The sequence below is a fragment of the Ictidomys tridecemlineatus genome, chromosome 10 (assembly GCF_052094955.1).
Source record: "Ictidomys tridecemlineatus isolate mIctTri1 chromosome 10, mIctTri1.hap1, whole genome shotgun sequence".
Lineage (NCBI taxonomy): Eukaryota > Metazoa > Chordata > Mammalia > Rodentia > Sciuridae > Ictidomys > Ictidomys tridecemlineatus.
In genome coordinates, this window is record NC_135486.1 from 2,564,349 (window position 1) to 2,578,417 (window position 14,069).

A 14,069-nucleotide genomic window follows, 5' to 3' on the forward strand; every position below is an offset into this window, starting at 1 on the left:
ATCTTGTTCTCACAAATGTCTTCTAAAACAAAAGCATCATGGGCCCGTAGTTCCCTTTATCCTGTGTAAAATGAGTCCTGCCCTGTTAATGTACCATCTGCTCTCCAAGAATCATCTAGACAGTGTTTTTCCTTTTTAAACCTTCAATTAAATGGACTGTTCTGCTGGCCACACTGGCCAAGCCTGACCCCTAAGGCTGCTTTATTACCCTTCCTCCCAGGGCCATTTTGAGTCAGACCTAGTAAGACAGGTGGCCAGTGGAAAGCAAGCACTGAGAAGACCCTTGGGAAATCCGGGAAGGTCGGCGACCAGTCAGTGCAAGGGAGTGTTTGGCACACACACCAGCCCTCCTCACCCTGGAAAAGGCAGGCCTCGAGTGTGCACACCTGCAGCAAAGACTCATCCATAGTCCTACAGGAGAAGTCGCTGGGATCCTCCTGAAGCTACCTGGGCTCTGGCTGCTTTTCCCCCACTGAACTGTTTTCTGAGTAACTCCTGATGGTAACTGCAGAAGACGCCCTGGGACCTTCCAGCTACAGGTGGCAGGGTGGAGCCGGTCTTTGGCACTAAGGTTCCCTTTGAGGGGCTCTCCTGAAACCCCGTTTACTCTGTCTTCCTGCCTTACCTCACTGCCACCTCCCAGTTTGGAGTCCTCTTGAGAATTGTCACGGAGGCAGACGTTCTTATATCAGCGCAGAAATGAACCTGAAGCACAGGGAGCAGGTCCAGTGGCATCCTGAGTTTGCTGTGCACAGGCTCCACGGGGCCCTGTGGCTATGGCAGAAAGACAGCGGCTCCTGGCTGCGTCTCCATGTGGGAGCACAGGGGACGCCGGCATGCTCCTGGGCAGCGGAGGCCCGGGGTACTGCAGTCCCAAACAAAACCTCCATACTCACTTCTGAATCAGCTCAGATTCTTCCAGATTCTAAAAAGTCAAGAGTCCTGCCTTACCGAGTACTCTAAATGGCTTATGCAAAAGCTGAAACTAAGCTGCCTTTTTTTTTTTTTTTTTTGGTGTTAAAAACATCACAAAAGAGAAATGGTAGAGCTTAACGGGAGCCTGCCCTTCAGTCTTTCTCGTCTAGTACACTCTGAAAAGTCTCCGCCAAGATCTCACAAAACAGGGCTTTACTATTTCTGTATGATATTTTTCCTTATGTATTTACTTTAATAAACAACAAAAAGGTTTTCTGCCAAAACATTTGTCACGCTTAAAGTACAAAATCAAATACAGAGCTTCAGACGTATGAACTATATACACATACCCATACATCCATTCCTCAGTCCTATACAAACCCACCTACAGTCTAATTTGTCCATCAACACTATTGAGTAAAAAGCATATATATCTCTAGAAAACAAAATGGTTTTCAGTAACACTGTCAGTGGATTATTTTCAATTTAGCACTTAAAAGGGTAGAAATAGATATTTCCTACAAAGAGAATTAACAACCATAAATCCAATTTGTAAGATTTCTTAAAACGTGTTCTATAGGAATAATTAGTAGACGTGCCTTCAGTCACCTCTGGTCATATTACAGATTAGCTATAGCAAGACACCTTTTAAGGATCATTAACAGAAGCACCTGCCAATCATCCTACAAACGAAGCCGCAGGAAGACGTCTTCTAAAGCAGACTGCGTCCAAGAGGGTGGGTTGCCTGGGCTTAATTTTGTCCAACAGCACAGCATCTGCAAGTCACGTTTTCTGTGGAGCTGAAATGGTGGATGGCTTGGAGGCTACCTCAAGGTGTTAAAAACTAAACCCTTCACTAAAGGAGGTGTCCGAGTTTCAACACTGGATAGGTTATACCAACAAAAAGCAAGAGTGTAGAAGTTTATCTGGCCAGACACAGAACACAAGAATGTCCTGCCAGTCGAGGGGACACTCTAGGATGGTCCATCTTACACAGGGCCTCAGACAGGCGTCCTCTCCAGGCACAGGACTTCATCATGCCTGCCCCCGTACCTGGGAACACGCAGACACGCAGACGTAACTGGCCTGTATTTACACGAATGGCCTTGCAGCAGCAACAGAAAACACACTCACTGTCCCATTTCCATAGGAAAGGTTATATGTACACTCCACACTTCAGCCTCGAAATGCGGACCCCAAACATGCCCTCTTCAGCAAGCAATGACCCGTGAGGACCCCACACCCTCCAATCGCACTTAGCAGAGCAGAAGCCCCTCCTTGGCCGCCAGGCGCTGGCGGTGGACTTGGTCTTGCTGCAGCTCCTCGTGATTCGGGTGCCAGAGCCTCATGATGATCCTCTCGATGTTGAGGGCATACACGGTGTGTGTAGGGATGACTTCCCGGTGTACCTGGGGATCAAACATCAGCAGTCTCCGGTTATCCTTCAGCAGGCTTACTTTTCCAACATAGAGAATGGGTTTACGTCAACACACCACGGACAGGACACTACCCAGAACCTGAACGAGAGCCTAATGCATCCCAAGTCAGACAAAAAGGAACGAGGCACCGCCGAGTTCTGAATAAGCGGCAAGCACGCCATTTCCTTTTTTTGGAGAGGTCAAGGATGAGGGAGGTAAATCAGGAATTTAATAATAAACAAAAAGCGAAAAACAGAACCAAGAAGTAGAAACAAGCCAGCACACGACTCCGCAGACTTGAAAAGCCGCCAGCCTGTCCGACCCGAGGAGCCGAGAGTTACCTGCAGAGCCTCAAGGAGGTCGTACATGTTCACTGGAGGCAAGGGCGCAGGCAGCGCGTCCCCAGAGCAGGCCAGCAGGAGTGCGGCCTGCTGCTCAGCAGCGTCCGGGGGCAGGTGGGCAGCCGGGTTCTGACCCGCACAGGGAGTGGACACAGCCGGAGGGCTGAAAGACATAGCAGAAACACTCCCAGCATCTCCCACAGACAACCCGCCGATGGACAGAGGGGCTGGCCAGGCCACAGCTCCCTACAACTGCCTTCAACTCCACAGAAACCCATCCGTGCCCACGTCAGGCTGGACACCAGCACACTCGCACTGAGTTAGCTCGGGGGCTGAGCCAGACTGTCTCCTGCCCTGAGGAGCTTTCAGTTGAAAGAGAAAGAGACCGCGAAAGGGGACGCTGGCCAGCACAGGGCTGCGCGTTTCCAAAATTGCCCAGGCAGCGCGCCGAGAAGCCGGGCGGGATGTGTACGTCAGAGAAGCTGGAGAAAGAGCGCGGTTCCTCGGAACACCAGGACAGCGGGCAGCATCCAGCAAGAGCAGCCCCCACGCCCTGGCCAGCAGCCCACCACGAGGAGCCACTTTCTGTTTTCGTCAAGAGAAGCATGACTTCAGTGAAAATCCCAAACAGGTGGCAGAATGACATCAGACGAGAACCATCACTTGTGGCCCAGGGCCACTGCCCCCAGGCGGGTGCTGCCCAAGGAGCCACACTCCACCACACAGCAGAGAGAGGGTCACAACAGACCCCAGGCAGCAGCCCGACCCTGGAACTGATAAAAATGACAGTAATTCGCTGGATGGCCTGCGAGCCTAAGACTGAAGAGAACAGAACCGAAGAGTGGGCGGAACTCCTGCCACACTACAGGAACCCAGTGACCAATGACCTGGCGAGAGGTCTGCCACCAACAAGCCGGGGCAGAGGGAGAATCGCGAGAAAGCACTTACCCTTCGATTAGGCTATTGTAGGCCACCACGCTGTTCTTCAGGTACGGCTGTGGGGTCACATTGCTCCCGAAGGCATACTTAAAGTGGCCATCTCGCAGCCGGTGCGCTTTCCTTCTGGACACAACTGACGTCAGTATGTCTTTGAGGTGGCTCTGAAAAGCAGAGGGAGAGCACCACCACCTCAGAGCAGACCACGGCTTCCATGACCATCTGCAGAGTGTGGGACTGGCCGGCACAAGCCAGAACCGCGTGAGTGGTCAGCCAAGAGCCAGCAGCCGCTCTAAAGAGAAGCGGCACGGGGAGGAGGGCACGCGCATTTGCATCCAGTTCCCTTTAAAAATGGTCTTGCCCTACAATGAATTTTTAAAGTTTTCATTACTCTAAATTGGCTCGTTTCTCTCAAAAATGATTTTCAATAAATAATTTATTTTTAAAGCTACCTGGAGACTTGGTTTAACATGGGAGGAAAAGTTTCAAGATCTAATATTTACTGGTTATACGATCCTTACGTGAAAAGAACCTGTGTTCTCAAAAGCCACAGAAACAAACATAGGATCTCTCAGAGAAGTAGACACAAACAATGTCTATTTAATTTCTTTTTGCCTTTCTAAAACTATGTATTTAACTTCTTCTGTGAGAGCCAAGTGTATGAGGAAAGGTTGCAGAATGACTATGAAAATAGATGTAGAACTACGCCAGCCTATGGTCACTAACAGGTGAGCCGGACCTGGGAGGGTGTTCCCTTACACCAGGAGGACCATCTTCTATCAAGTCATATTTAACGTGATTCAACACGGGTTTCACAGAGAACCCATGACTGTCTGTAACTTCATGAGCCAGCTGTGGTTATCTCTGATGTACAGAGGAGGAAAATGGGGCTCAGGAATTGAAAGGAATTACCCAGTGCTCCCTGAGCACCTCCAGGTCACAGTACAACGTGTAATTGTCAAACAGCTAGATAAGTAAATGGACGCATGGGCTAGCGTGCGAGGCACCTCTGCTACTCCGACGCCACGCCCAGCGTGCTACACACGCAGAGGCCCTTGGCCTCACTCCGTCCTTGACACCACTCCCTCAGCGCTGCACATCAGATCAGAAGTGTTAGGCCCTACCCGAGCTTCCCAAGAGCCCGTCCATCAATGGCACAGTTCTCTGGACTGTGACATGTGACAGAGACGGCTCTCTGACACCAAGGTGGCGCCCGGCTCTTCGGCGACAGCGTCACTTGCCACACACAGGAGCGCCTCACGCTCAACCCGCAGCCCCTCTGCCGGCAGCACACCAACCTCCACCGCATAGACCACGGCTGAGACGGCGTCCTCGGCCACGTTGTCCAGCCCGTGCTCGTAGGCCGTCACGATCATCCTCCCCTCGAGCTGGCCGCGCGTGGGAAGCATCATCGTGTGGGAGCAGAGTTTCAGGTCGTCGTCATCCTGGGGGTCCTTTGCCACGAACTGCTGTGCTCCGGAGAGGGGGTTCTGGGGCTGGAATCTATGCTGAGTGACAGAGGATGCAGGGCCACTCGTCACCACAGCAGCAGACACACAAGAGGGAGCCATGTCTTAGACCCGAGACCCTTCAAATGAATGCCACCAAAACGTGACAGTGGCAAAAAAACAGTGACTCACAAATAATCACACACTCGGGCCCATCACACTGGACAATGGAGACGTGAGCTCAGGGACACTGGCCACAGAGTTCCTTCTGTTCAGCAAGGACCATGGTGGCCACATGCTCTATGGTCCTGTGCTAAAGATCACAACTCAGGAGCAAACAGGACACAAAGTTATGTTCAAAGAGCAGAGAACTCTCAGCACCGCCCTTTGGCCTTCCACCTCGCTGGCCAATGGCAGACCCAGTAACAAGCCCCCTGAAGACGCCTGAGACAGCGCCGCCTACCGACTGTTGCTGTCTACTACAATTCTCAACAGAGCCTCGGCCTCGCCACACTACCCGAGTCGATGTTCTCAGTCTCCCTTCGTTCATACCACTCAGCCTTCCTCAGGACTGTCCACCATCACTGGGAGACAGGCTCCTGGCAGCTCTGGCTAACGCCCAGATCCTGCACTGAAGGCAGTGTTCCTGCTCCAAGCCTCTATTATAAAAATAACCACTGTCGATTTTCCTTTTCCTAAGCATAAAACTGCACTCCACAGTGAATGGGCCTATGTGAACCCCGTGTGCCTCTGGACATGCTGAGGCCCTCCAGAGTGCACACTGTTACTGATACAAGGGGGAGAAATAAATGTTTGGTGATATTAGTCGACAAAATGATTACTTCCCAGGCCAACCTCAAAGGAGGACATTATCAAAAACTTATTCCCCTAGAGATAAACTTTTTGAAAAATACAGGTTTTTCCAAATATTCTCAAACAGTTACGAATTTTATAAGCAAAGAGGCTGAGCCCAAGCAGGCACTGCAGGGGCCTGCAGGGGCCTCCAGGCTGCTAAGCGCCACCCGGGATGCCCTCAACCCGGGAAACCCTTGGGTATGAGTGAGAACCTATTAACCCTGGAGAAGTAACAGACCACAGTCTTGAGACCCTTTCCTCCCTAAACCACACCCTTTCTTCAGCCCTCCCACCAGTTCTGAAATGTTCATTTCAAATAGAGCCAGGTCACCACACTGCCACTCGAGTCATGACCAGCCGTCACTGTGAGGGAAGACCTACGTCAAACTTCTGGCGAACAGAAGAGAGCTTTTTCTTGCCCTTGGGCTTTCCAGGCTTGGCCGCAGATCCCCCCGTCCAGGGCAAAGATCCAGCACCCTCTGTGAGACAGAAAACAGCAATCGTGAGTGAAAGCGACGACGATGCCTACTGCGGGTCTGTTTTCACTTGGAATTTTAAAGCATGGAAGCTCACGTAATGAAAATAAGGAATGAATGAATGCTCAAATTTGGATCTTCTCTTTCTACTTTCCTGAACAAAATTATAGACACTTCAAATCACATTTTTTTCTAGCCGTAACCAAAAATATTTTAGGAAGACAAATGTGATTTTTCTGCTTTAGTTAGTATTTCCTGGGCGTTCGTCCCTTGGGGCATTACTGTAAAGGCAGGACAGACCTCCAGCCCTGTGAGCTGAGCATGAGCACACATCTCCTCTCCTGCCAGGAGCAGTGGAACCCAGCAGGGGCAGCAAGAGCGAGAAGCCAGCAGGGAGGAGGCAGTGGCCGAGGGCACAGCACCGTGCCAGGCAAGGGGAGGACAGGGCCAGTGGACATAGGAGGCAAGGACACCAACTAACCAAGGCCTGCACCCAGGACAGCCCAGAACAAATGTTTAGCCGCTCATTCAAAAACTGACCATCTCAAGACCATGGAGGTAACATCCCAAACCAAGTGTGGGGGCCCCACTCACTCCCGGGCCCAGGGCACGGCAGGGTGGGTGGTAGGAGGAAGGAGGGACAGAGGGCTCTTCTCTAGGCACACTGAACAAAACTTCCAGGACTGGCTACCATAGCTGCTGCAGATGTTCGGGCCCAGCACAAAGAACAAAGCTCTCTGTACACTGATTTGGGGAACTCCCACCAGCTTTCTCCAAAGTAGTCTCCTGGCCATCACACACTGTACTCTTATAATGAAGAGGACAACAAATCACCAGATGCTGGACCCTGCTTGGTAATACACTGTATTAGTCCATTTTTCATCACTATAATAAAATCTCTAAGGCAAACTGCTTTACAAAGAAAAAGGTTTATTTGGCCCACAGTTCTGGAGACCCCAGGGCATGGCTCCAGCATCAGCTTAGCTCTTAAGAGAAGCGCATGGCCAAGGGCAGGAGCACATGCAAGAGAGAGGTCACGAGGCACCAGAGCACTCAAGAACTCAGGAGTCCCGTCAGCTCCCTTCCGCCCTTCTGAGGCCACTCCCTCAACCACTGAGGGCCTCTGGCCAGGCCCCACGTCCTGAGGGTGCCACCTTAGGCACACCTCCACTGAGCACCACTAACAGTGAGCCCTTGGCGGACAGACCACATCCAAGCCACTGGACACCGTAAGTCGACCAAGCTACCCACGCAAACAACAGAGGTCCTATAGAGCTGGCACCGGCAGAGGCCGAGACCCACGTCCAAGAGGAGGAGAACGCCGTAAAAAATGCTGAATCAAAGAAGGGACTGGAGGGGCTGGGGCTCTGGCTCCGCAGTACAGCACTCACTCGCCCGGCAGTGCCAGGCCCTGGGCTCCATCCTCACACGCATGAAAATAAGTAAATAAAGGAATTTTAAAAAAAAGGAACTTGACAGAAAGGCAGCAGTTAAGGGTTGGGGACACCCCAAGCAAGAGGGCGAAGGGAGAAGAGGCACGCCGTCAGACTGTGGCCGCCCCGGGCAAACCCCCGTGAGGGGGCAAGCAGGAGGCCAGCGGGCTGGGCAGGCGAGGGGGGCGGCTCCCGGCACCTTCTGTGCCACCGAAGCTACGAGAGAACAGAGCTCAATGCGAACACCAGCAGCAGGAGCTCCTCAGAGTGCACCGAGAAAAGTGCCTCCAGAATTAAACAAAAAAAACACCCATGACCCAGTAAATGCTCTTTTTTGGAAAAAAGGAGTTTTTATAACTTTTGGGGGAAAACATATCCAGGTTCCTCGTTAAAAGAGGACTCTTGGGAAGTCAGGCCCTCCTGTCCATCACCCTTCACACACCCAGGTCTAATATGATGAGGTCAGCTTCTCCTGGTGAGAGAGGGTGGACTGGCCAGGACAAGTGCTGGACAGGTGGAGAAGGCGCAGGCTGGACCTGCACCTGGCGGACAAGCTCGGGCTGAGGACGAAGAACGCGCAGCGTGGCCCTGGCTGGGGGCTTCTCCAGCGTAGATCCTGGTTTGGATCAGCACCTCCATTTGGCAGGCGGGACAGCACCTCAGCCAAGTCTTGGGTTTCTGTTCTGTTTTCTCTTCTCTGAAGCTGTTCCTCATCTCTAAGAGCAGCCTCACTGCCCTGCGTCGTGCTGTGACACTGACCAGGACAGGCGCAGGGTCCTCAGGCTGCAGCCACCAACACATGGCGGCTCAGTCACTGCTCCTGCCTGCCTCAGAAAAGCAGAAGCCCGGCCACAGCCGCTGGGCAGGCACACGCACTGCACCATCCTCACTGAGACGTCTCTACTGCTGGCCAGCATCCCTTCGTCTTAAAGGAATCAATACTGAGCGTGCAAGCGAAATATACTCTTCAGTCCAAAGAGGAAGCTTCTTATTTTAAAATAACAGTTAAACACATGCAAAAATGTCAAGTTTTAACTAACTGGATTTAGGTAATTGAAGCCGGCTCCTACACTGACACCACTTAGGTTTGTCCGGCACCTTCTTCTGCTCTCCCCTGGCTCTCCTGGGAACTCACAGGGCACACCTAGACGTGGATGTGGAAGTTGAAAACCTGCAAGTCCTTGCTCATGTGACGGAGGCTGGCAGCACACCAGCTGGACCCCATGGGCTCTCCCAACCAGGGCTCTCCCCTCTCAGCAGGCCGCTGACCTGTGGTGGCGGCACTTCACAGCAGAGCGACAGTGCTGGCTTTTCAGCTCAAAGCAGATGATGAGCAACAAAGCAGATGAACTATCTCATCCACTTTGGGTGTAAAACATCTGGCTAAAGCCCTCTTCTGCCCCTGAGGGTGCCGAATCAGACACGCAGGTGGCACAGGGGCTGTGGGGGGGCGGGGGGACAAGGACCCTTTGAAGCTTCTGTGCAGCGCTTGGGGAGGGCAGGCGTCAGCTGGAGACGGCCTGGGGACTCTTTACCCTCCAAGGAACACAACCTGAAGGGGGACAACACAAATACCAGTCCTTCTTGGTAAGACACAGGCCACCGAGATGCTGAAAGATAAACCAACTGATGGACACAGTCAGGAGGTGCCTTCCAGGCCAACCTCAGTCACGAGGGGAGCTTTGCCTCATTAAATAAGATACCCAAAGAGGTACCTTACAACAGTCGGCCATTTCAGCTCCACTGTCTCAGGGGTCAGTGTCTTGAACACAACCCTGCAGGCTGACTCTCACCAGCCCCCACCTGCGGCTCTCGAAGTGAGGAGCCAACAGGCACCCCAGCCCCACCCTCCAGGAGCAGCAAGCACCCCAGCCTGCAGGTGGAGCCCAGCTCCCTAGTGCCCACAGTCCCCCACCCCATGATTTCACATGTTATTACCTGTCCCCCACCCGACCTCCCAGCCTCTCCGGCCTGCTCACTTCCTTGTGCAATCTGAACCGCGGCTGACCGCTGAGGCAAGACCAGCGGTTACCAATGAGGCAGGAAAAAAGTTTCTAGGTAAGAATTTGCACCTTTGTGAGAAAAACTTCTCCAGAGCAGCTCAAAGATCATTTCATTTGCAAATGCGGACGTGGCTTAGAGGTGGTGGAAACCCAGGGCTCCTGGGCACATGCTGGAGCACTGCCACTCCTTACCTGGTGTGGAGACCAAAATCTGACAGCGCGTGAGGATGGCCAGGAGGAAATCGTTGTGAGAATGCACTGCAAGGGAAGGCCAGCAGGTCAGACCCCAGCGCCCACGCACAGGGCTCCACGCGCAGCCGGCTCTGCGGCCGAGATCCCCCACCACCCTGCACTCCAGGCACCACATTTCAAGATGATTTCATATGCTATTAAGGCCAAAATTTTCTTTTTCAAAAAGTGAAAAGTCCTTAATTTATTGCAAACCTGGGAAGACATCCAAACAGCAGAATAACCCCCGTATTATCACCGTACCATTGTCCTGTGTGAGCAGCCGGTGGGCCTCCAGGTCAAACTCCTCCTTGCTGATCTTCTGCTTGAACCACAGCTTCAAGTTGGCCCAGTATCTGCAGAGGAGAATGGGCAGTAAGAACCCGCGCTGCCCTCCCAGGACACCCGCCTGCGCCAACTCCCGGGGAGAAACTCCGCACTCCCTGGCACTGCTGGCTGGACTGTCCCCTCAGAATCACACATGGAAGCCCCAACCCCACACCCCAAGAGTGACCACTTGGAGACAGGGCCTGTAAGGCAGCAGGGGATTTAAGGGGGACCACTGGTGGGGCCCAAATCCAACGTGACAGGCCTCCAGACAGGGACAGCGGATGGATGCCGCCCCTGGGCCTGAGCCTCCATACTGTGAGGAGTCCAGCTTCTGTTGTTTAGCCCCTGAAATCAAGAGCACCAAGCAGGAAATGCTCTCCTCCACAGGGACGGCCGGGGTCTCAGAACGGACTCCACTCACAGGACCTCCGCCCAGAGCCCACATCCACCCACGGTTCACGGAAATCCACAGGTGCTGGGCAGAGCGGGTGGCTGTTGGCACCTCCTGGGGGCAGTGCCCTGCCTTTTCATCTGCCTCGCTTGAGGTTCACCCCCAGAAGCTCCTGGAGGTAAGGAAGCCAGACCCAACCCCAGGGAGGGGACGCCTCCGCCTTCTGCTCCTCAGCACCATGGGAACAGGAGGGACTCCAGTCTCCCAGGCCACAACTCTTGTTTGGGGGCTTCTTATTCATGGAACGGGATTTTAAAAATGGCTCAGTAAATGCCTCACCACTTTCAACTCAAGCTTACCTATCTTCTAGAGCTCATCTGAGTTCAGGAAAAGAGAGGCTTCCCAAGTGAGGCTCAGCGCCCTGGGGGTCAACCGCAGGCAGGACGGAAACCCAGGACCTTTACAGTCTTAAAGTGACACATAACCTATAACACTGCCACTTTGGAGCCTATTTCAACAGCAGAACACGTTCAGCTCTACCTGACACCTTTCACTGATAACCCCGCTCAGCAGGTCACTAGCAACTTCACAAGGGTAGACACATTCATGTTTTTCTTGAAGGACAGGAACAATAAAGAAGTGAGTACAATAAAGCTCTGCAGAAAACCAGAGGTCCTGTCTCACGCAGTCTAACAGGAGACGGAAGGAGAGCCCCGCTGTGCGAAAGCCCTGGCCGCCTTCGACAAGATGGCCATGCAGCCCTTTAGGAGCGCGCGCGCTTTCCAGGACCAAGACGTGGCTCTCCCAGGCTCTCTTCTCCAGGGCCGACCTCCCAGCCCCACAGCCAGCGCCACTCAGAACCCAAGAGCTGCTCCCCAGGCCCACCCTGTGCTGACTCGGGGAGCAACAGGGATGGCAGCTGCACCACACTCAGAAGGGAGCCAGTCACTGTCCTCAAGGCAAGGGTGAGGTGGCAGTGCTCACAGACACGGGCAGGCCAAGAGCAGCTGCGGCCAAGGGCCCCCAAGACGCGGCATCTATGGGAACACGAACCCCACCATTACTAGGCAAGCTGAGTCTGCTAGTGAAGTCCACCTCCCTCTGGAACGGCCACAGTCGGACTCCACCAGGTGCGGAGGACCCGCAGACCCTGGGTGAACAGCGCAGCGCACCTTGTTTTACCCACACCCAGGATCACATTCCAAGGGCAGCTGCACACAGCAAAGCCAAGGGCCCTGGAGGGAACCTGGGCTGGACTGGAGCAAGGCAGACTGTGCAACCAGAGGCCCCAACCAGAGGCCCCGCGGCCACCCGCACTGGCGCCGAGGCAGGGAGAGCACAAGCTGAAGCACGTCCCTGAGACCTTCTCCAAAATAAGGTTCTTAAGGCGGTGGGGATGTGGCTCAGGGGCAGCGCACTCAGAGTCCAACCCTTGCCACTGCGGGGTGGGGGCTTGAAACACAAATGCATAACAGCGCCACGGCAGGACCGCCAGATCCCGCTTCAGCACCCAGCCTTGGCCCTCAGCACAGAACAGGGCGCCAACTTCCCAACGCTGCTGGGCTCCTGGGGGGACAATGGAGGGCACCTGCATGGGCTGAGGTCCCTCACACCGGCCGGCCCGGTCCTTCCGAGTCTGGGTCCTTCTGAGTTGGTGCCGGGTAAAATGAACACTTTCAAATATTTGTAAGATTCTAGACAAACCAGCGAAGTCGGCACTGGGCCCAGGAAACGTACCCCTTATCCGTGCGGGCAAACCAAAAGCGCCTAACTGGCCCAAGGCGGGATCATCAAATGAGCAGAGTCTAGACCACAACCGCGAATGCGAAAGCCTTAAGGAGAACACCGTGTGGGGAAGGCCAGGTGCTGCCCACACACGTGACACATTCTACCTTTGTCAAAGTTCGACAATCAAATCAACTGCCACCCCAAACTCACACACGAAGGAACCTCGGAAGATCACACACGGCACCCAAGCCCGCAACTTCGCCATCACAGAGCGGCTAAGAAGGTGAGGCGGCGGCGGTGCTGGGCAGACAGCACGCCTCCTGCGGGACGCCCCCCGGAGCCCGCCCCGGCCGCCTCCTCCAGGACGACCCCAGCCCTCCAGGACGCCCCACAACCCTCCGGGGCCACCTCCTCCAGGACGCCGCCCAGCCCTCCAGGACGCCTCCTCCAGGACGCCCCCCAACCCTCCAGGACGCCCCCCAACTCTCCGGGGCCACCTCCTCCGGGACGCCGCCCAGCCCTCCAGGACGCCTCCTCCAGGACGCCCCCCAGCCCTCCAGGACGCCCCCCAGCCCTCCAGGACGACCCCAGCCCTCCAGGACGCCCCCCAGCCCTCCAGGGCCGCCTCCTCCAGGACGCCCCCCAACCCTCGGGGCCGCCTCCTCAGGACGCCGCCCAGCCCTTCAGCACGCCCCCTCCACGATGCCCCCCAGAGCCCGCCCCGGCCGCCTCTTCCAGGACGCCCCCCGGGGCCCGCCCCAGGCCGCCGCCAGGGCCGACGCTCGGCAGCCCCGGGACCGCGCGGGGGCCCTCCGAGCCCGGGGCGCCGGCCCGTGCGGCGCAGGCCTCGGCGGGCGGCGCCGCGGCCGGGAGGCGGCCGCAGCGCTTACTGCTTGACGTTGTCCCCCAGCGCCTCGCTCAGGTTCTTCTTGGCCGCCTCCAGCTCGCTCACAAAGGTCGCCATGGCCCCGCGCGCTCCGCCCGCCCGCGCACGCCCGCCGCGGCGCCCAGCAACCGCGAAACCAACCGGGCGGAAGGCGTCGCCCGGACGCGCAGGCCCGCCCCGCCCCGCCCGCCGCGCCCGGGACGTGCGTCTGGTTTTCGGCCCCGCCCGCCCGGCTGTCGGGAAGGCGCGCGGCCGGCTCGGGTCACGTGGCCCGCCCGCCGCGCGTCCCTCCGGGAGCCCGGGCGGCCGAGCAGGTGTCGCGGCCGGCGCGCGCCCCCGGGGCCTGGAGGTGGCCCGCCGCCCCACCCGGCCGAGCCAGGCGGCGCCTCCTCCGCCGCCGCTTCCCGGCCCTGCGGAGCCTGCCCGCGGGACGCCTGCACGACCCCGGGCCTACAGGCCTACTGTGTTCACTTGGCGCGTTTTAGCACCGGAGGCGTCACTTGTCCTAGGACGTGGCCTTTGAGTACCAGGCCCGTTCCCCGACTCCCAGGCGGGTGGTCCGCTTTTCCACTAACGCGGCACCGCGGTTAGGGCCTTCACGCACGGAGCCCTCCCTCGCTTCGGGTCCCCACTAACGCAGCACCGCGGTTAGGGTCTTCACGCACGGAGCCCTCCCTCGCT

General features: G+C 55.8%; 1 protein-coding gene across 1 annotated transcript; it reads right to left on the reverse strand.

Moving 5' to 3' along the window:
• Positions 1 to 1,145: 1,145 nt before the first annotated feature.
• On the reverse strand, positions 1,146 to 13,547 carry Tada1 (transcriptional adaptor 1). Its single transcript, XM_078022229.1, has 8 exons — positions 13,393 to 13,547; positions 10,318 to 10,409; positions 10,018 to 10,083; positions 6,295 to 6,392; positions 4,909 to 5,118; positions 3,623 to 3,774; positions 2,675 to 2,837; positions 1,146 to 2,324 (listed from the first exon to the last, which is right to left on the reverse strand). Exons 1-8 carry the CDS (start codon positions 13,464 to 13,466, stop codon positions 2,172 to 2,174), a joined length of 1,008 nt encoding a protein of 335 aa, XP_077878355.1. The 5' UTR covers positions 13,467 to 13,547; the 3' UTR covers positions 1,146 to 2,171.
• Positions 13,548 to 14,069: the final 522 nt, after the last annotated feature.

Coding starts and splice junctions, on each gene's coding strand:
- Tada1 (XM_078022229.1), bottom strand. CDS start 13,466: ATGGCGACCTTTGTGAGCGAGCTGGAGGCGGCCAAGAAGAACCTGAGC. Junction 10,410..13,392: donor CTGGGGGACAACGTCAAGCA/GTAAGCGCTGCG, acceptor TCTCCTCTGCAG/ATACTGGGCCAACTTGAAGC. Junction 6,393..10,017: donor GATTTTGGTCTCCACACCAG/GTAAGGAGTGGC, acceptor TCTGTCTCACAG/AGGGTGCTGGATCTTTGCCC.